The sequence below is a fragment of the Nelumbo nucifera genome, chromosome 1, assembly GCF_055504915.1.
Source record: "Nelumbo nucifera cultivar China Antique chromosome 1, China Antique-T2T, whole genome shotgun sequence".
NCBI lineage: Eukaryota > Viridiplantae > Streptophyta > Magnoliopsida > Proteales > Nelumbonaceae > Nelumbo > Nelumbo nucifera.
This window is the reverse complement of record NC_142649.1, coordinates 104,958,040-104,979,954: the sequence shown is the minus strand read 5'-3', so window position 1 is coordinate 104,979,954 and position 21,915 is coordinate 104,958,040. Positions and strand designations below refer to the sequence as shown.

Below are 21,915 nucleotides of genomic sequence, written 5' to 3'. Positions count from 1 at the left end.
TACCCATAAAAATTCATTATTAAAATGGACATTTTTGTCCCATTCAAGTGCTGACAACTTTCCCTCCGGGTGGAAAAATTATTTACCAACCTAGGAGAATACCTAGAAAAAACAAACTTTCCCTAGTTTCTACATGAATCTCAAAAAAGAACATGGGATTCTTGGTCAATAAGAATCAAGATCCCATTGACCAATTTTCCCCCTCTCAAAATCCAAAAAGAATCCCCCCTTGATATTATGGATTTGTTTGTACAACATACTCCTTCAATGTTTCTTCACAGAAGACGTTCATGGCAGAGTTTATCAAGGTAATATCACAAGTAAAAAATAACAATAAGAAATTATTTAAGTTAGAATTTGGAAAGATACATACAAGAAAAGAACTGCTAAAACAATGTTGTGACTTGTGATATGAACATGGGATGATTGGATTTGGAATAAAATCAACCATGCCAGAAAACAAAGCTCTGTTGCAGCAAAAATAAAAAAGTAAAGCTCAGAGAGAAAGCTTCACCTCCTTTCAGTTTCAGACCTGTAGATTAGAAAATTTGATGGTTTAGATGTTCGAATCATCAAATCAAGCTGTTTGTTACCCATTTTACACAGACAGACAAAAGAAATTAAAGCAATGGATCAAACTCAAGCACCATAACTGAAGATCTGAAAATCTGAAGGTCGCGAGTTCGATCCAGATCTTGCAGATGGTTTCCAAAAAAAAAGAAAAGAGAGGATGAAGCTTCAGTAGTTCTTCGAGCAGCAGATTCGCTTGAGAAAACTTGGAATAAGAGTCTATCGCCACAAAAAGATGTCACTGGAGCTCGTGTTCGTTCAAGAAAAAATTCGAATAGGTGCTTCGGAGGTTGCAACAGTGTTGAAGCGGAGGCTGGCGTCGATTTAGAGCAGCTTTTGAATGTCGCAGGGTCCTTGCAGTGGAGGGTGCGCAGATGGGAGAGACGAGCAGAGAGGCAGAGATGTAGAGAGGAAACCCTCGAAGTGGGTTTGTTTTCTCTCTCCTCTCCTTCTCTGAATCTTAAAATATGAGATAAGATTCAGTGTGGAGCGACTATGCTTTAAGCACTATACCAGTCGGTGCTGGGCTCTGATACCATTGATGATCCAAGTGCATGCAGAATCAAACGGCTAGGATCTCTATCTGTCTTATCTGCATGCAAAGAGAATAATGACAGTTTCACTATATAGGATCCGAGACACCAACTTCTCAAACACTGTGCAAGAGAGAATAGCTTAATCTGATTAGAGCTAAGGCTGAGAGGATAATTTTCTTTCCCAGTAAAGGGCCTATCTCATTGTGTTGAAGCACTTGGGAGATATCTCTTATATAGTTGTTTCTCCAACGTTAAGTTCTTTGACATTAGGAACAAAAGTTATCAGAATAACCAATTGAGATAAGTATTCCTTAACATTAAAATTTATGCTCCATCAAATTTGAGACAAGTGTTTCAAGTTGACCAAGGATCTAACCACTTGGTCATCCAGTCTACACTGGGTCAAATGGATATCCATTGACCCAATAAGAACTGGAATATGGATACAAATAATCCAACAACATTGGTATACCATACATGAAAATGTTTTCAAATAAACAATCAAATAAATTTGTTTTTATAGAAAATAAATAAATAAGTAATTATTTAAAATGAATAATTGTGTGAGAGAGTGTTGCATGGAGATAACCATCAACCATCAACACGTGGCTTGTTACATGGCCATTGGATATTCCAATATGTTGAGGATTAAACGAGGGCCTATGGCCACTCTACCATCAATAACCCTGCTAGAGATGAAGCAAGAGATTAGAAATGTTTGTTGGTGCTAGCTTACACAGAACTTGACACGCTGCTGGACATCAAGATCTGCCAGAGCAAGCTCTCAGAGATCCAACTGAGCCAAGGTTGGCCCAGATTTGGACAAGGCCGACAACCGCCAAGAAGCTAGACGCTCATATGCTTTGGGGTTTACATGCATCAATACAAGTTGGCCTAATAAGGCCAAAGCCAGCAACGGACTAATCACATAATGAAATGCTTGCTTTACACTTTTTCTCTCATTTTCTTCCATTTCCTTTTATAAATCCGACAAGATATTAAGATGTTCATTTTCTTTTATTTGACCAACTTGAGGTTATTGTATATATTAGGAATTCCAAATTTACAAAAAATAAATAAATAAAGTTGCAAGTGGAAAGAGAGAAGGCCTCTGTTCACACTTCACATAGGGCTGATGACATAAACATTAACCACGAAGAAAAGAAATCCTGACGTGGAAAATTTGTGTAAACCATTTCCCTTTCCACCTTAGCTAATGAATGATATTAGAGGCGTCCTAAATCCTAATTCCACACAGCATGCGGTTCTTAAAACAGTACCTGGACCTAAAATTCTCAAACCATCCAAAGAAGCAAGGCCAAGCAATGGAGTGATGTACCAGCGCAGCAACACATCATCCAAATTTGAAATTGTTCATATCAGAAACAAACTTCTCAATCCATGCCGGTGTGACTAGTGCCCGATTGAAAGGGCTGAAGTGCAGCGGCTTCTAGCTCTCCGAGATTGGCCCTGCATAGACAGCCTTTAAGCCATCTTTGGTGAAAAATCCAGAGAGCCCAAATTGGTTGTTCGGTCATTTTTTTCAGTCCAGATAAACTATTTAAAGAGGTTGACGCGGATAGCCCTTGAAATGACTGGTGGACAGCCGATTTGAGCTCTCCAGATTTAGGCTAATGTGGGCCTGGCCTCGGAAAGCCAGAAGCCGCTGTGCTTCAGATGATATCGAAAAGCCGCTGGCTAATGTGGTGCTGGCCTCGGAAAGCCAGCTTATATAGTTATAGGCTAATGTGGGCACTAACTTAAATTTCTTTTTTAGTTGCATCGCACTTTCCGCTATTTCACCATTTCTACTTGAAGTTATTCGAACACAGCTTTAGATGATGACACCAACGTCCCATAGCACATTCAAGAAGTCATGAATTGGGAACATCTCTCGATGACACCAGACATGATGATGTCATCATCGAGAGATGTTCACAATACACGGCAGGAATATGTGCTGTCAGACATTGTGGGGGCAATCTGGTGGGAGGCTGATTTGAACTAAAGCTACTGGCGAGGAGTGGATAGGTTGTTGGCCTAACTCATCTTTCCCATTGCAAGGTTATGTTAGCAGAACTCGAGCATGAGGCTTGTGTACCCTAAATCCAGACTAGCCGATTTCATGATCTGTCTTCGCGTAAAAATTAACTGCCTGGAATGAAATAATCTGCACTCACGGATAACCGAGTGAATGCCTTTTTCTTCAGAATGAGTATCAAAGTTCAAAATCAGGCAATACACAATTTGTACGCGTTGTCGATATCGAAAGTTTGAAACATGGAAAAACATCATGCATCTCAATGTCATCATTTCATGGCCACATGACAACAAAAACATTCAGAAATGTTTTATAAGCCCTTTAAAAGCCCCACTTCTCCTTTAATAATTAGGATAAAAGACTTAGACATACCTAACTTTTCATAAATTGACTTAAATGGACTTAAATATATTATCACATTAGACTTAAACATACCCTCATTTCTTCTCCCATGTCATGAACCTGTTTCAAAATTCTACAAGTCCTATTTTATCCTATGAAAATACTAGATTCTTTTAAAACGATAGTTCTTGCTCTGTTTTCTGACTTTCTGCAATTTCAATTGCAACAGTTTTCAGATTAAAATAGAGGGCTGGTGGATGGATGGATAACGTAGTAGAGAGGGGGCAGATTAAAATAAGGGATTGGTGGTTGAGGGTAACAACAGAAATGCAGTTCAGTGATGATGGCAGGTTGCAGGTTGAAAGAACAGACAAAAGAGAAGTAAGAGGAGGGAAGAGAAAGGAGGGGAAGAAGAGAGGGTGAGAGAAACAGGGAGAGAAAGAGGCAGAGAGAGAAAAGAGTAGGTGTGGCAATGAGCTGTTTTCGTTTTCGCAGCCACCTCTATTATGTTCTGCGGTGAAAGACTGAACGGGAGGAAGGAGATAGAATAGAAGGGAAAGAAAGAAAGTAAGATGGAGGAGGAGGAGAATGGAGAAGATGAGGGAGACGAGCTCTCTATATTCAAACGGTAATGTTTGGGAGATGATGAATAGTATCTGGGTCTTTTTGGTTCTTTTTGAAAATTTAAAGTATGCTTAAGGGTAAAAGAGTTTTTTTATGGCCACGAGGTAAGTTTAACAGTTTAAGGCGGTGTTTGGCATCGGTGCCGTTTTCTGAGAAAACAGTGCCATGTAGGCAACACATAAGAGAAAATGGTGCCGCAAGCAATGCCCTCTTGTTTGGTACCGTCTCAGAAAAAATATTGCTCCAGACCATGCCTTCGAAATCAGGAAAGTGGTTTGAAGCAACGCCAAATTTGATGTTTTCTGGGAAAATGGTGTGTTGCTGCTAATAATGCAATGGTGTGGCATCAATGTGACATCATCTTGGACATTGGATAATAAGATCAATGTTAAAAACGTTGCTGCCAGCACTGGTATCAAACAAAACCAGTGCTGTTTTCTCAAAAAATGCGTATGTGGCAGCACCATTTTCTGAGAAAACGGTGCTTACAACTCTGCCCCGCACCGTTTTCTGAAACGGTGCGATGTTCCCAGCACCAATGCCAAACACCTACTAAGTCTATTTGTAAAACACAGGGTATGTTTTAAGTCAATTTATGAAAATTCAGGGTATGTTTAAGTCATTTACCCTAATAGTTATTTACTTTTAAGACCTGTTCACAGGCTGGGCTTGGGCTTAGCTTTACACTGTTTTGGGTTCAGGCTTAGGGCTCCCATTCAAATTTTAGCAAAAGCCAAATCCAAGCCCAGCCCATGAACAGGTACTGCATTATTGCTAAGCAGAATACAGATTACAGGATAATCAGCTTCGAATTAAAAGGAAGCGAGTCTAGAGCAAAAGGATTCAAAATCTGTCTGGATGATCATGCCGCATTTATGCCAGAGAAAAGCTGATGGGAACTCAAGTCTTAAAGCCAAACAAAACTTGTGGCATCTTCTTCCAATGAAATCACCATTCAGACTACATCTAACATAAAAACAGTATACAAAAATCAGAAGAAAAGACAACTTACAGATAGCAGGAATTCAATAGAGGCCTAAAAATTTCCACCATAAACCTCCAACAACTCCCCAGATGACAGCATTTATTAGGGCCATTACAAATCCCAGTCTATAAACATCAGGAAGGTCTACATAACCCGCTGTTAAAGGAGCAAAAGAAAAATGGTTCAGTTTGCATGCAGCCATAGGCATTAACCACATAAGGGAAACAGAAAATGTAAGCAGTATAAACAACAATAGTAGAATTGTAGAAAACAGATATGCCACAAACATACACACACAGATAAAAAATTATTTTCTGAACACAAGGATTAATGTTGAAACCAAATTTGATTCTTGAAAACAAATACGACCTCTTAATATCAAACTAACCCCCAAAAAATAGCTGAAAGGATGAAATATGTATAATGACAGAGAAGTAGTACCTCCAAAATATACAGCAGCTTGACCACTGCTATAATGTGTTAATGCACCAAAGAGATTAGTGTTGTATGCCAAAGCCAGTGCAGCCAAAACACCAGGTACTCCGGATGCCAAGTGCATGGCAAGAAATGCAGAGAACAAAGCTCCTACATGACCAGTCTGACTTGCAAATAAATAGTGGATGAAGAAGTAAGATGCTTGGAGAACAACAAATGCAGCTGGCCAGCTCAATGACAAAGATTGGAGGGACTTGGCCACACAGTCAGACATCCATGCTACTATACCAAGGTTTGTTAGTTGACCTGCCATGCCCACCAGAACCGCAAACCAAGCCAAGGTATCCCAGGCTGACTTTTCACTTAAGCAATCATCCCAATCCAGCACTCCAAGAAGCAGGAGTATGGATAAGCCAAGCATTGCAGCAACAATACTTGCTATACCAAGAGCATCACTGCACATAGAGAAAACCTTATTAATTCATTAATCAATAAACTAACCATGGTTCAAAGTTCAATACACCTCTGTGTATCGGCAGAGGTGAACTGGTACTTTAACCGATATATATATATATATATATATATAAAGGATTTTGTAAAAACACCTGTAAACGGGTGTACTGGAGCCCATAGATACGATACGCCCCTATCAGGCATATCATGCTGATACTTTGAACCTTGAAACTAACTACTTAACCATCATCATATAGATTGAAAACAAGCTCCTACTAAAACTTGGAATTTTGTTGTTTCTATTTAAAAATAATGGCAAATATTTTCTACAAAATCAACGGCAGACATTACCACAATTGTGAAAAACAAAGTCACTTATTCGAACCTCAGACACAAGAATCCATAAGAGTCAACCAGTGTTTTAAAAGGAGTGGGAGGGGTACACCTAGAGGCGCACCTCTAGGCAAGGTGCTCCCAAAACGCCCCGAGGCGTATGCCAGAGGTGCTGACACCTCTGAGGTGTACGCCTCAGGTGCAAGAGGCATACACCTCATGCACTTTTTTCATGAGGCGTGCTAGAGGCATACGCCTCATGCGCCTCATGCACATCTTATATAAAAAGACAAAAAAAAAGAAAAAACAAAAAAAGGAAAGGAAAGGAAAAGAAAGGGAAGAGAAAGAAAAAGAAAGAGATGAAAAAAAGAGAAAAGAAAAGAAAAGAAAAGGAAAGGGAAGGGAAGAAAAGATAAGGGGAAAGAAAGTGGTTTGCCCCCTGCCCCTTTGGTGGGGGGCTTCGCCCCCCGGACAACCCCCCCGCCCCCTTTTCAATGCAGCCCAATTTTTTTTTTTTTTTTTTTTTTTTTTTGAGTTAGGGGGGTCTTGCTCCGCTTCAACAAGAACCCCCCCCCCCCCCCCCCCCCTTTCAACTAATGTTATGCATCTTTGTTCTTCTTAATATAATAGATTAAAAAAAAAAAAAGAAAAAATGAGATCCTCTCTTCCTCTTCATCCTCCTCCCCTTCCTCCTCCCAACTCCCCTAAAGAGGCTTACACCACTTGCATTCTGAACTACACCTCACGCCTCTAGGTAGTGGAACGCCTAGGGGGGTCTTGCTCCGCTTCGACAAGACCCTCCCTTTCAACTAATGTTATGCATCTTTGTTCTTCTTAATATAAAAGATTTTTTTTTAAAATAAAGAAAAATTGAGATCCTCCCTTCCTCTTCATCCTCCTCCCCTTCCTCCTCCTAACTCCCCTCCTCTTAAAGAGGCTTACGCCTCTTGTATTCTGAACTACACCTCATGCCTCTAGGTAGTGGAATGCCTCGCATCATGTCTCCGCGTTTTAAAACATTGGAGTAAACTTAATTAACTAAATGTATTTCATGTACAATAAAATTGGGAAGCAATCCAGATGGAAGGTACTCAAACCATCCAAATTACAGTTGACAATTTAAGCTACAAATAAGAAATTAATCAAGAAATGAGCACAAGTGGGCTGAAACAAACTGGTAAGGAAATTGTGGCCCTGAAAGGCAAAGTTCTAAAGACAAATTTGTCTACTGTAGGCAATATGAAGAAGTTGCAGATGACTACTTCTGAATCATTAGAATCATGGTTATAGGAATACTGAGTGTATATCGGCTGTCTAGTAGTGATGGGTATTTTTGTAATTTCACTCTTTTAAGTAAAGGAGGGCTGATCCTTGGGCAACACACCTTATTTGAAGCTTTCACTCTCACCCTCTTCTCTTCTATTTTTCTCCTTTAATCTCTTAATCTAATAATCTTGTTTCAATCCTAATATGGTATCAGAGCCATAGTAGGATCAAAAAGCCTGGTGTTCTCTTAAGGAGTTTGTTTCTCCTGGAAGGTCTCATTTTCTCAAAAGGGGTCACACAGGGGTATCAGCTGCTAGTGTGGGGTTTATACCCCTCAATCAAGGATTATTTAAGAAACTTTTTGAATATGATCAGATATTTTCTGATAAAAATAGGAAAATTTCATTTTAGAGTTTTTGATCATGGAGGCTAGTAGGAAGATGCTTTTCATCTGTGATCGATTGAGCTTGATCTGGAACATATTTGTCTAGTGTTTGTATCTGGTTTCATATTTTTTGGTGAATTTTTCCCTTATTATATTTTACTTCCCACTCTGCTTTTTTCCCAATTTGGGGATGTGTTTGGTGCTTCTAATCACCAATTGTTATCTGGAGTAATTTCCTGAGTCTCAACTTAGTTGGAGTTTATCAAAGATGGCACAAGACTCTTCTATAGATCAGTCTACTACCACTTCAGCCCTGAGACAGCCACTAACTTCTCTGGGAGAATATTTCAACCTTCAAATCATCACTATTAGATGGAACTAATTACCTTGAATGGACTCGATATGTGAAGGTTTATATTGGCAGTAGAGGGAAACTTGGCTATTTAACTGGTAAAGCGAAGAGACCTAATGATGATGATCCTTTAGTGGATGTTGAATGTCTGGAAAGAGGAGAATATGATAATTATGTCCTGGCTCTGGAACTCAATGACTCCCTAAATTAGTTCACGTCTCCTGTTTCTTAAAACATTAGCTCAAATACAAGATGGAGTCAAGATAAGGTGTTTGAATACCTATCTAGATTGAATCCTGACCATGAGATAGTGTGAATGCAGTTATTGGGTCGAAGTGAAATTCCATCAACTGGTGAAATCTATTATTCAACAGGAAGCATCTAGGAGGGTTGTGATGAAGTTAGAGTTGGACCACTTTGCTCTTGTGTGTGACTACTATAAGGAAACTCGACACACTTGTGAGACAAGTTTCAAGTTACATAGATACCCGTTTTGGTTTAACAAGGGAAACAATCTCAGAAGCCTAATGCTCATAAAGTAATGTCATCCGACAAATCTCTTGAAGTTGTGACCCCTAAATCCATATCCACTCCAGTTAGGAATTCCTCTAAATCATCCTATCAGACTCTTTCTTCATCTTGAAGCCAATAGTAATGCAGCTTCTCCTTTGGGTGGTGCCTCTGCTTCATCCTCCTTTGTCCACTCAAGTAATTTGTCTTCAAGACATGCCTCCTATGCCTCTTGGGTCATTAGTTTAGAAGCCTTTGACCTTATGACTAGTTTGTCTAATCTGTTCTCTTCCTAGTGACCTTTGTCAGGCAAGGATAAGCTCGCAGCGCCAGCTTTTGTATTTATACTAGGGTGACCCAAAACATTATGAAATAAAGAGAATTACAAAAGTACCCCTGCAGCTTTAAAGAATAAACTAATTACAGTTTTAACTAGAATGATGTCATTATGGTTTCAGAGGATTCCATGCACTCTCCAAGGGGTTGTTTTAAAGTGTAACAATCAAAATTGAATTTCATGAAACCAGGTGTAGGAGCAGATCAAAGATGTACAGTTCTTTGCCAGGCAAAGGCAAACACCAGTTGCCATCTTCTTAGCAAATCCAATAGGTACACCCTTGAATTCCTTCTTGGTTAAAATCAAAGAATGCAACCCTCACCATGATGAGATCAATCAGAACAACAGCCTCCAAGTCCTTTACCTTTTTTTTTGAAAAGGTAATGTATTAACTCCTTGTTAGTTTATGAAAAATATATTAATATAAGCAATTGTACCAATCAAAAAATAAATAAATAAAAAATAGAATGTTGCTTATCTAGGCACCCTCTAAACTCAAGGAGATAAATGTTCATTATTATATACTATAATGTTAAGATTTGAAGACTAAACCTGAAAAAAAAAAACATTGATAATTTGAAAAATTGCAAATTGGGGATTTAAGCTTGAAGTAGAGTTCAATTAGTATTAAGTATTTAGCATAGGTTGATAGGATCCTTTTCAAACAGATGCATTTTCTCATTGGTTAATGATTTTCTTCTTTTTTTTTTCTCATTGTTATTGTTATTCAGTTTTCCTTTTATTCCTCCTCAAGGTCTGAAAGAACCTTGCTGCCATAGTGTCATGTTAAGTATAAGGCTTCCTTTTTATTTTGAAAGATAGTCAACGGCTTTAACTGTCATTAAAAGGTCTGTACCATGTAATACATTGAACAAGAGGTATTCAGGATATGTAGGTTTTTCAGATTTTCATTATTGAGTAGCATAGTTCTGTGGATGCCATAGATCACTGGGCAAGGACCTAGGAACCTAGGCTTTTCAATCACATGCAGTGATAGCTGCCAATGTAGCTTTGTACATCTGCCCCTCCCCAGACCCTGAATTGGCAGGTGCCCCATGTTACCTTGGCTCATCATCAAACTTATTTTTTTATAAGATTTCTATTTGTGAAGATGGAGGGAGAGAAGTTAAAGAGTTGTCCATGTAACCAATACTAAAATTGGATATAGACCATAGAAGGGAAAACAAATTGAAGCCATCTATCAACTAGATATAAAAGGTGAGTTCCATGATTCAAGTGGCAAAGTTGAATCCCCTATTAAAGTTTTCCAACTTGTAACTATTCAGTAAAAGATATTCTTGGCGTAAAAAACGCATGAGGAATAGAAATAACAGGAAATACTACATTACAATCTAAATGGTTATGGTTATACATGGTGCTAGAAAAACATCTTAAAAAGGGTCCACCCATGCCAACATTGGCACTTGGCAGGACACCTCTTGTAGCATCTTAATGATGATTCAAGATCAAGTAAGAAACCTCAGCATTTAGCATTCATTGAAAAGGAATCACAGGAAAAGAAACATCCAATAAAGAGTCTACGTTTTGATTTTCTCATTTGTCATCATGCCTTTAAATTAGTCATGTATTTAAATGTTATTTACTAAGGGATCATTGCTTGGTGAAATGGTAAAATGTCAGGATGAGAAGCATGACAGTGCAGGTTTGAGGGAGCACATTATGCAAAATATTCAAGAGGCTAGGTCCATATTAAGTCCACCCCTCCCAACATAGCAGGAACCAATATTGAGTAATGATCATTTTTATTTAAATGTTCTCTTATCACCATGTCACCGTGCCATGATTTTTGGAGGTTGGCATGTGGACACCTATGAACACCTAATACTTGGCATCAATGTTTTAAAAGGTGTGGGAGGCGTATGCCTAGAGGCACCCCAAAAATGCTCTGAGGTTTTGTTAGAGGCACAAGGGGGCAGGAACTACAAGTATATTCTAGAAGGAAAAGAAGGCCACCTCAGCATAAGGAAGCCAGTACAAAGACACCTGGAGTTAACTGAATCAAACAAGTTAGCAAGTTGTTATAATTCTGTTGTAAATCAGTTACACTGAAGGCAAGATTGAATATAAATACAGAGGTGTACTTACAATAAGGGAATAATAAGAAGATTTGATCTCTCTCTCTTCACTCTCACTTTCCCCTATTCTGGAGGTTATCCTCCCTCGAAGAGGATCTGAGTTGGGCAGCTACCCAACAATTGGTATCAAAGCCTGCAACAAGCAACACCATGCCGAGTACAAGGTCAGAAACAATGGATGATCAGATGGATCGCATGGAGGTCCGTCTGCACAAGACCACAGGAGACTTACAAGAAATCAAGCAAACACTAGCCATGTGATAGGCCCCCAATTAACTTTACGTATGCCAGGAAGGGGAAAGGTCAGCTTTCGGCCAAAGGGGGAAATAATTGAACATGGGGGCAATTATGGCTGGAGGGAATAAGGAGAGTCTTGAGGCATTTATAGCTATGTCAGTTAGGAATAAGAAGAGTGTGGGCATTTATAACTTGGCCAGCTGGGCATTTATTGAGGGAGTCAGTTATGCTGTAAGAAGAGTATAAGAAGGGGCTTTGGGGGATGGGGGAGGGAGGCTTTTGTTGAGTGAAGAATACTGTGAGTGATTGGGAGAGCCGGCGGTCTCTCGAAGAACCGACCAACTGTTAATGTTCTTCTTTTCTTCTGAATGAATACCAGTTCCTTTGTTGATGTTCTAGTTGTGTGAATTCTGCTGTCAGTCTGAGAATTGTGTGTCAAGTTTCTGGGACATAACACCATGTTGATGATGCGGATGGAGAAAATTTTGATGGAAGGAAACCACAACGGCAGCCAAGAAGGAAACAACAGAGATCAAGGGGGCGGTCAGCGTGGTTGGGCCTCAACTCGTTCAGCAAAACTGGATTTCCCAAAATATTCAGGTGAGAATCCCATACCCTGGATCTTTAAGGCAGAAAGGTATATTGAATACCACAATATACGTAGCCATCAAAGAGTTCTTGTCGCTTCATTCAACCTGGAAGGAGAAGCGGTCTTGTGGTTCCAATGGTCCTGACAAACCCATCCACAAGTTTCTTAGTCTAAATTCACAGAAGCTTTGTGCATCCATTTTGGACCCACTGGCTTTGAAAACTATGATGAGAATCTCTCAAAACTCAAACAAACTGGATCTGTAAGAGATTACCAAGTCGAGTTCGAAAGACTGTCGACAAGGGTTCATGGGTGGCCTGAAACTGCATTGCTTGGTTGCTTCATCGATGGCCTGAAGGAAAAAATAAGAATAGAAGTGAAGTCCCACCAACCCACCTACCTATTGGCAGCAATGGGTTTGGCAAGATTGCAAGAAGGAAGGTTTAATTGATTGAAAAGATTGGGTCGACCGAACACATTCAACACTGGACCACAGTCTTGGAACTAACAACTAAACCAACCAGGTAATCCTTCTATCCTGGGATCCAGCCCAGCAGTCGCAAGAAATCAGACCCATGGGCAGGATGAAAATCCTCAACCTAAGGCCCAAGCCATTGTACCCGCCCCAGTGCCATTAAGAAGATTATCTTGGGCCGAGATGCAAGCCCGAAGAGATCGCACTCTTTGTTATAACTGCGACGACAAGTTTGGTCCAGGCCATAAATGCAAGTATCCCCAGCTATTCTTACTACTGATAGATGAAGCTGAATCCCAGGAGGAAATCCCTTACACACCCATTGCAATACCTACTGAATTAGAATCTAAGGATGAGGATGGGCCATGTCAGAATGTTATGAAGTCTCTTTGTATTAGTGTTCGGCTGATAAGAGTCTTATTAGCCCATACTTAAGTTAAATTATCCTGTATCTGGGCCTGGGTTAATGGGCCTAAGCCTGTTTAATGTTTTTAAGTTAACTGGGTGTCCCATCACTAATCAGGGGCATTCCAGTAAATTCTTGTACCATTGTACTATATTCAAATTTAAATAATAGCTGGTCGACTGGGCAGTTCAGTTCAACATTTTCCAGCATACTAGTGGTTTTCTTCTTCACTTCTCTACTTCGAATACAGCATTCAGCTCACAGGCCAGACCCACCCAAGATATCCTTTCATGTATTAACAGGACTGACCTCCACCCAAACAATGAGAGTGGCTGGGTCAATACAGGGCTGAGCAATTTCAATTCTAACTGACAGCGGGTCATCTCTCAACTTTGTGACCCAAATGGCAGCCAAACAATTGGGCCTAATACAAGAACAAGTGTTGCCATTCAGTGTAAATGTAGTGGATGGCAACAACATCAGCTGTGATAGCATATGCAGAGGGGTCCACCTGAAGTTACAGCAACATTCATTTCTAGTGGACCTCCATGCATTAGACATGAGCGGAGCAGCTGTGGTATTAGGTGTGCAGTGGCTACAACAGTTAGGACTGGTTGTAAGTGATTGATCAAGACTAACAATGGATTTCTCCATTAATGGACAAAAGTATCATCTGAATGGGGTGGATAAGGGTGCACCACAACAGGAAGGACTGAGAGCCATCCTCAAGACTAGTTGCAGTGAAGGGCAACCCTCCTATCGCATATGGGATTGAATACCAGCCCAGTTTTAACAAGTCCAGAGGAAGTAGCCACGCCACTGGAAAACCAACAAGCACTCCAGTGGTTACTCAACACCTATTCAGATGTCTTTCAAGAACCCAATCAGCCACCTCCTTCTAGGCCCATGGACCATAGAATTGAGATCATCCTGGGGGCAGTTCCATCAAATGTTAGACCTTATCGCTACCCCACATTTCAGAGGGAAGAGATGGAGAAAATTGTTCAAGAATTACTAGAGAAAAAATTCATACAGCCCAGTTCAAGCCCATATTCAGCACCCATCCTTTTTGTCAAGAAAAAAGATGGAACATGGAGGTTTTGTGTAGATTATCGGGCTCTAAATTAGATCATAATAAAGGACCGGTTCCCCATTCCAATCATTGATGAGCTATTGGATGATTTACATGCTGCTACCATATTCTCTAAGCTTGATCTACGAGCCAGCTACCATCAATTTCGGATGCATCCAGCGGATGTACCTAAAACGGCTTTCCTTACACATGATGGAAACTATGAGTTTCGTGTCATGCCTTTCAGATTGACAAATGCACTGGCAACCTTTCAAGCCATCATGAATGAGGTATTCCGTCCCCACTTGCACCGCTTTATTTTAGTCTTCTTTGATGATATCTTGGTATATAGTGTTGATTGGGCTTCTCATGTACAACATTTATCTATTACTTTGGAACTTCTAAGAAAACATCAACTATATGCAAAGGCTTCTAAATGTGTTTTTGGACAAAAAAAAGTCCAATACTTAGGCCATGTGGTCAAAGAAGGGAAGGTCATGGCTGATTCGAAGAAAGTTGTTTGCATTCAACAATGGACAACACCTACATCAGTCAAGGCCTTGCACGCTTTTCTTGGCCTCACAGGCTACTACAGGCGCTTTATACCACATTATACAAGGCCAATAGCACCACTCACCCAATTATTAAGGAAAAATGCATTTCAATGGAGTGAACAAGCCCAGCAAGCCTTCACTAACCTAAAGCAAGCAATTTCCACACAACCAATTTTGTCATTACCCGACTTCTCAAAGAAGTTCACACTTGAGTATGACACTTCGGGGACAGGTCTAGGAGTTGTTTTAATGCAAGAGGGGAAACCATTGGCCTATTTCAGCAAAGTACTCTCACCACAAAATCAAGCTAAATCAACATATGAGGAGCTCATGGCCGTTGTACTTGCAGTCCAGAAGTGGTGGGCTTACCTACTGGGCTGTCGATTTGTCATCAAGACAGACCACAAGAGTCTGAAATTCCTGCTTGATCAGAAATTCCACACACCTAAACAGCAGCAGTGGGCCCACAAACTCATGGGCTATGACTACATTATAGAATATAAACCTGGTACAACTAATCGAGTAGCTGATGCTCTATCCAGGCTACCTGAATTGTCAAAGCTCACTGTCTCCAGGCCTAGTTATCCATTACTCGAGCAGCTCAAAGCTGAAGCCTTTCAAGATACAGAATAGGCCCAATTAAGGGCCAAATGGGCCTCAAATCCAGCCTTGACCCCAGGTTATTCAGTTCGTGACTCAACACTCTATTACAAGGGTCGATCGGTTATCTCATCCAAGTCAGCCCACATAGCAGAATTACTACGACTCTTTCATGATTCTGCTATAAAGGGTCATTGAGGCATATTCAAAACCTACAAGTGTCTAGCAGTACATTATTATTGGAGCAGCATGATGAAAACAATAAGGAGTTACATCACCTCTTGCGATGTCTGCCAAAGGCAAAAGTATGAAGCCCAACAACCAGCCAGCCTCCTACAGCCCTTCAGCATCCCAAATCAAGTATGGGATGAAATCTCAATGGATTTTACCGTGGGCCTATCTATTTCAAAAGGCAAATCAGTTCTACTTGTGGTGGTTGACCGGCTACCGAAGTACAGCCACTTTATACCTCTAACACACCCTTACACAGTGGCTACGGTGGCAGAAGCATTTGTTAGAGAAATCACCAGATTACATGGGACACCAAAGGCAACCGTCTGTGATAGAGACCCAGCCTTCCTCAATAGTTTTTGGAGAGAATATTTCAAGTTACAAGGCACTTCACACAACACCTCTACAAGCTATCATCCTCAGACGAATGGGCAGACCGAAGTTGTCAACAGATGCATCAAGACATATTTACGATGCTTTGTGGGGGACAGACCTAAACAATGGATACAATGGCTGCCTTGGGCAGAGTTTTGGTACAACTCCTCATTCCATGTCTCAGCAGGTATGACACCATTTAAAGCATTATATGGTAGAGACCCACCATTAGTTCTACCCTATGAAAAGGGGACTTCAGCTAATGCAGCGGTTGATGAGTGTCTTTCATCCCGAGATGAAATCATTTGTGAACTGATGGCTCACTTGACACATGCTCATGAACCGATGAAGCACTATTATGATGCAAAACACAGGCTTGTTGAGTTCCAGGAAGGCGAGTTTGTCGACCTACAACTCAAACCATATAGACAGACCTCAATGGCCTCCCACCCCTACAACAAGCTTTCCCCTAGGTTCTAAGGACCATTCAAAATTCTACAGTGCATAGGACCATTAGCTTACAAGCTGGAACTGCCAATAGACTCCAAAGTACACCCAATTTTCCATGTCTCCGTCCTCAAGAAAGCTGTCAATCCACAAACCACATGTGCAACATTACCAGAATTCACAGAAGAAGGGTGACTACAGCTACGACCCAAGGACATCTTGAAATATAGATGGGTTAAACAAGGTCAAGCCTTTATTAAAGAGGCATTAGTTTGCTAGGAAGGGTTACCAAATGAAGAAGCCACATGGGAGCCCTGCACCGAGCTAATGCAACACTTTCCACACCTTGGCCTTGAGGACGAGTGCCAGCTTGAGGATGTTATGGACTCACCAACCGGCAGCGCACTGCGGCACAGTCATGGGTAGCAGCACGCACAGCAGGCCGCACAGCAGCAGGCACCACCCGGCAGAGCCGCACAGCAGCACGCGCCGCCCGACAGCGCGCAGCACGCACCGCCCGACAGCGCGCAGCACGCACCGCCTGGCAGCACACAGCACGCACCGCCCGGCAGCGCGTAGCACGCACCGCTGTTATGGACACACCACCCGGCAGCGCACTGCGGCGCAGCCATAGGCAGCAGCACACACCGCCCGGCAGCGCCGCACAGCAGCCCGGCAGCGCACCGCCTGGCAGCACGCAGCATGCAGTCCCGCACAGTGCCCGGCAACGCGCAGCACTCACCGCCTGGCCGCATGCAGAACGCACCGCCCGGCAGCGCACAGCACGCACCGCGCACACGCCCGACACCACACGGCAGCAGCGCCATGAGCCGCACGCACGCACCGCGCGGCGGCGGCACCATGAGCCGCGTGCACGTACCCGGCAGCAGCAGCAGAGCGGGGCCCACACGACAGCTCATAGGGGTGGGCCCACCCTTATCTGGACACATCAAGCCAACTCGCCGCCAGCTTACCTTATCCCTATCTTATCCTTATCACTTATCTTATCTTATCCCTTATCCTTCTCTTATTTTATCTTCTTAAGTAAGAGTTGTGTTACCATTAGGAGTAGGTAATTAGGAGTTTTAGTTTAAGTTGGATTACCCTAGCCTGGCCGAATCCAACAAGGAATTTCCCTATGTAATCTCCTATTTAAGGAGCTACGAATTGAAGTAAAGCATTCAGTTTTCCAGTCAAGAAAAGAGTGAGGAGAGTTCGGGTGGTCTCTTGGACAAATCACCCATTAGGAGAGTTCGGGTGGTCTCTTGGACAAATCACCCACTAGATAGTCAAAATAGGGTCTGTGCGCAAGGCCAAAGGAAAGGGAAGATCAGGGGTTCCTGCCGTGGAACGACCCGTGACGCGATCCTACGCGCGGGCCCATAACAACCGCCTGGCAGCACGTAGCACGCACCGCCCGGCAGCGCGCAGCATGCACCGCGCGGCAGCAACACGCACTGCACGGCAGCAGCACGCACCTCACGGCGGCAGCACGCACTGCACGGCAGCAGCACCGTGAGACGTGCGCACCGCCCGGCAGCAGTAGTAGGGCGGGGCCCACATGACAGCTCATCAGGGTGGGTCCACACTTATCTTACCACATCAGCCCTGCTCACCAACTCGCCGCCAGCTTCACCATCCCTTATCTTATCTTATCTTAAGTAAGAGTTGTGTTACTATTAGGAGTAGGTAATTAGGAGTTTGAGTTTGAGTTGGATTACCCTAGCCTAGCCGAATCCAACAAGGAATTCCCTTCTGTAATCTCCTATTTAAGGAGCTACGAGTTGAAATAAAGTATTCAGTTTTCCAGTCAAGAAAAGAGTGAGGAGAGTTCGGGTGGTCTCTTGGACAAATCACCCCAAGGGGGAGTTCGGGTGGTCTCTTGGACAAATCACCCATTCAGTTTCCGCAATAGGGTCTGCACGCAAGGGAAGGCGCAAGGGAAAGCAGGGCTTTCTCCCCGTGGACCGACCCGTGACGAGATCCTACGCGCGGGCCCATAACAGAGGAGGGGGGAGATCTTAGAGGCATAAGGAGGCAGGAACTGCAAGTATATTCTAGAAGGAGAAGAAGGTCACCTCACTTTAAGGAAGTCAGTACAGAGACAGCTGGAGTTAGCTGAATCAAACAAGATGGCAAGTTGTTATAATTCTATTGTAAATCGGTTACATTGAAGGCAAGATTGAATATAAATATAGAGGTGTACTTACAATAAGGAAATAATAAGAAGATTTGATCTCTTTCTCTCTTCACTTTCAGTTTCCCCTATTCTGGAGGTTATCCTCCCTCAAAGAGGATTTGAGTTGGGCAGCTATCCAACAAGTTCAGGTGAGGCACCCCAAAACGCCCTAAGGTGTATGCCAAAGTCGTTGACACCTCTGAGGCATAAGCCTCAGGTGCAAGAGGCATCGTACGCCTCATGCACACCACATATAAAACGACAAAAAAAAATGAAAAAAGAAAGAAAAGGAAAGTAAAAGAAAGGAAAGGAAAGGAAAAGAGAGGAAAGGGAAAGAAAAAGAAAGACAAGAAAAAAAAGAGAGAAAGACAAGAAAAGGGAAGAGAAGGGAAGAAAAAAGAGAACCCCCTTTCAGGTAGTGCTATGCATCTTCATTCTTCTTAATATAAAAGATTTTTATTAAAAGTAAAGAAAAACGAGATCCTCCTTCCTATTCTTCCTCCTCCCCCTCCTTCCTCCTCATCCCCCTCCTCTCAAAGAGGCTCAGGAGGCTTATGCCTCATGCCTCTAGGTAGTGGAACACCTCACATCACGCCTCCACATTTTAAAACATTGATTGGCATATGTTTCATGTACCAAGGTAACACTAGATCTAGACATTTGTTGAATAAATTTATCTAACACAATGATTTTCTTCTTTCATATTGCAAAACTAAAAGGATGAGATCTGTTTACTAGCATTTAATATACTGCACAAATATATATATACATGAAATTTAACATCTAAGACTAGCATGTATAGATAGATTTTGGATGTACCTTCTGTTCCTTGCATTCATAGGGGCAGCAAAGGCCAAAACAAAGAAAGCTTAGGAAAAATCTTAATATGCCACTTGAACAAGACAATTATCAAGGAATATATTTAAATGCCCAACATAGAGAAACCCCAAGTAAAGACATTTCTTTAGTTTCCTGATTGTTCCGTTTTCTCTGTAATTCATGATTATTTGACCACCATCTATCACCAAAGTAGGAGGAAATGCATTATTAAATGGAAATTCAACAATGCAAATTAAATCAATACTAAAGAAGTTCTAGCAAACTGGTATGAAAAATAAATAGTTAATTAGGCACAGTCCCATAAGGAGGTTATATAAGAAATTAGTTAATTAGGCAGAGTCTCATAAAGTATTATCACTTACCCAAAGACCCACAAAGAAACTGCAAGAAGCATTGCACAAATCATCACCAGTTCATTCCTTGTGATTGGACCCATCTGCTCCAGTTTCTTTGAAGCCATAGCAGGAGCATCTGGTGTATCTTTGATTTCAGGGGGATAGATCAAATATAGGATAAATGGAGTAACCAGAAGAGAAACAAATGCCGGCAAAATAGCAGCCTTGAACCAGGAAATCCATGGACTTGCAATTTTCACCCCAAGTTCCTCAGCCAATTTGAGGCAAAGTAGGTTTTGAGCTGCAGCAGTTAGGAAAAGAGCACTTGAGTTACCAGCGGACTGTCATGCATCAATCAAGAGCCATGAATAAGTTACAAAGATATCACCAGATTACAAACCTTGCTAGACCAAGAGAATAAAATATAAGCTACAAAAAACCAATTAGAGGTGGAACTAAGTTCAATAACCAGGAACTTAAGGCAGATTAATACTGAAAGCATGGAAAGATAGCATAAATAGCTCCTAACAGGGGAAAAAGCAACTAGAAATACATATAAATGGGCCTTTATCCTGAAAAGATACCCATATATCTAGATTTGACCTTCCAGCAAATTCAATTGATCAAAGAGTTAGGATCATAAAAATAAATATTTTATGCCAGGACGTTTCCAAGCTTAAGGCCCACCGATTGGATAGGTCCAGTGTAGACGCTGCCTCGGGTTTATATTAAATCAGATTCAGCAGAAGTCACCTTTAAGATATATTCTCTTTTTTTACTCTGTTTTTGGTAGATATGTATACTTTCAAATTCAAGCCATGAGGAGAATACAAAAAGGAAAATAAGAGGAAGAAGAATGCTAACCTGAAATTGCGACTGAATCAGATAGGACCCGAGCTTTTTGGAGGAGGGATCGCCCGGCTTACTACCGGCGGAAAGCGACAGGGACTTAATAATCGGCAAGAACACACCCCCTGCTCTAGCAGTCGTACTGGGCATCGCAGGAGCAATAAGCGCTTCACTAAGCGTCAACCCGTAAGACAATCCCAACGTACTCTTCCCAAGCCACTTGACGAAGTAAGTCGCAATCCGATCACCGAGGCCCGTCTTTACGAACCCCCGAGCAAAGAAAAACGAGATAACGATCAACCAAATCACCTCGTTGGTGAATGCTTCAAAAGCAGTAGAGAAAGTTAACGTTTTTGTGACAATTGAGGTTGTTAGTCCCAGAAACGCCCAAGCACCGACGGGAAGAGGATTCAAAACCAATCCGGCGATGGTTGACAAGAAGATGGCAAGCAATTGCCATGCTTGCAGAGAGACCTCAACTGGTTTTGGAACGATGAACCGAACGATCACTCCAATGGAGACTGAGATGAGGAAGGGGACGAGCTTTGCTCCTTGGGAACCAGAACCAGAACCATTGGTCTGTAACTTCTCGTCTGAGGTCGAAGAAGCTCGAATCGTTTTATGAGTAGTGGAAGGTTTGGCGAAGGGTTTTGGCTTGATGAGAGAGAGTCGAAAGTGAGAACAGAAAAAAGGAGTTGAAGAATATCTGAAATCGTCGATTGGTCGGAATGTGGGTACCGGAGAAATGGACGAAGGAGGCTCGCCAAATTGTGACAGTGATCGGCGGGATAAAGAAATACGAGAGTAACAGGCGAAGCTGGTGACGGAAGGAGAGTAAAGCGCGAAGCTCTCCATCGTAGAAAAAGAGCTGCTATATGCTGCTTCTTCAACTTCTCTCCCTCCAATTCTCGACTCTCGAGCGACAAGACACCTCCAAAGGTGGAGACGTAGAGGGAGTGTCAATCAAATACCGGTTGGCATGTGAGGAGGGAAATTAACAGTGGAATTCACAAAAAGGACAAACCTCTTTTGAGATATCCGTAAATTGGGTTGGTTGGTTCTGGTGCATCCAATCGTCCATTTGCATTTCTGCACATGATCAATTTCTGAGGCTTTGGAGTTCCGAGCTCCGACCACATTGTCCTGGATTATGTTCGAAGGTTCCCTGTTGCTTAGGACTTTTAGGAGATTAGGACGTTGTCAGGGGAGTTCGTAGGAGTGCAAATGGCATGATCCGATTTGATTCGATCCGATCATGCCATGTGTAATATAAATAATATATTATTTATATTTTATTTTTATAAATTTGGTATATTATTTATTTTTTTAAATATATATATATATATATGATGATTATAATTAAAAAATACTCGTATTTTTTGTTTTTATTTAAATTGGTATATATTATTTTTCCTTTTAATAATTTTTTAACTTTTAAAGAAAACAAGTTGGATCAAATCA

At 41.7% G+C, this 21,915-nt stretch overlaps 1 protein-coding gene across 2 annotated transcripts; it reads right to left on the bottom strand.

Annotated features, from left to right (window-relative positions):
• Positions 1-351: 351 nt before the first annotated feature.
• LOC104608634 (dicarboxylate transporter 2.1, chloroplastic-like) lies at positions 352-21,599 on the bottom strand. 2 transcript variants are annotated; one of them, XM_088891073.1, is made up of 5 exons: positions 20,470-21,599; positions 19,633-19,946; positions 5,540-5,988; positions 5,126-5,254; positions 352-1,162 (listed from the first exon to the last, which is right to left on the bottom strand). In XM_088891073.1, the coding sequence occupies exons 1-4, from the start codon at positions 21,307-21,309 to the stop codon at positions 5,139-5,141; spliced, it is 1,719 nt and encodes a 572-aa protein (XP_088747199.1). In that variant the 5' UTR covers positions 21,310-21,599; the 3' UTR covers positions 352-1,162; positions 5,126-5,138. The 2 variants fall into 2 exon arrangements, with proteins under 2 accessions (XP_088747199.1, XP_010272978.1); XM_010274676.3 differs by lacking the exon at positions 352-1,162 and having other exon boundaries at positions 5,021-5,254.
• Positions 21,600-21,915: the final 316 nt, after the last annotated feature.

Excerpts from the sequence above, each read along its gene's own strand:
- LOC104608634 (XM_088891073.1), bottom strand. The coding sequence starts at position 21,309 with ATGGAGAGCTTCGCGCTTTACTCTCCTTCCGTCACCAGCTTCGCCTGT. Across the intron at positions 19,947-20,469 it reads TGATTCAGTCGCAATTTCAG|TCCGCTGGTAACTCAAGTGC; the intron begins GTTAGCATTCTT and ends GATGCATGACAG. Across the intron at positions 5,255-5,539 it reads AGCTGCTGTATATTTTGGAG|CGGGTTATGTAGACCTTCCT; the intron begins GTACTACTTCTC and ends CTCCTTTAACAG.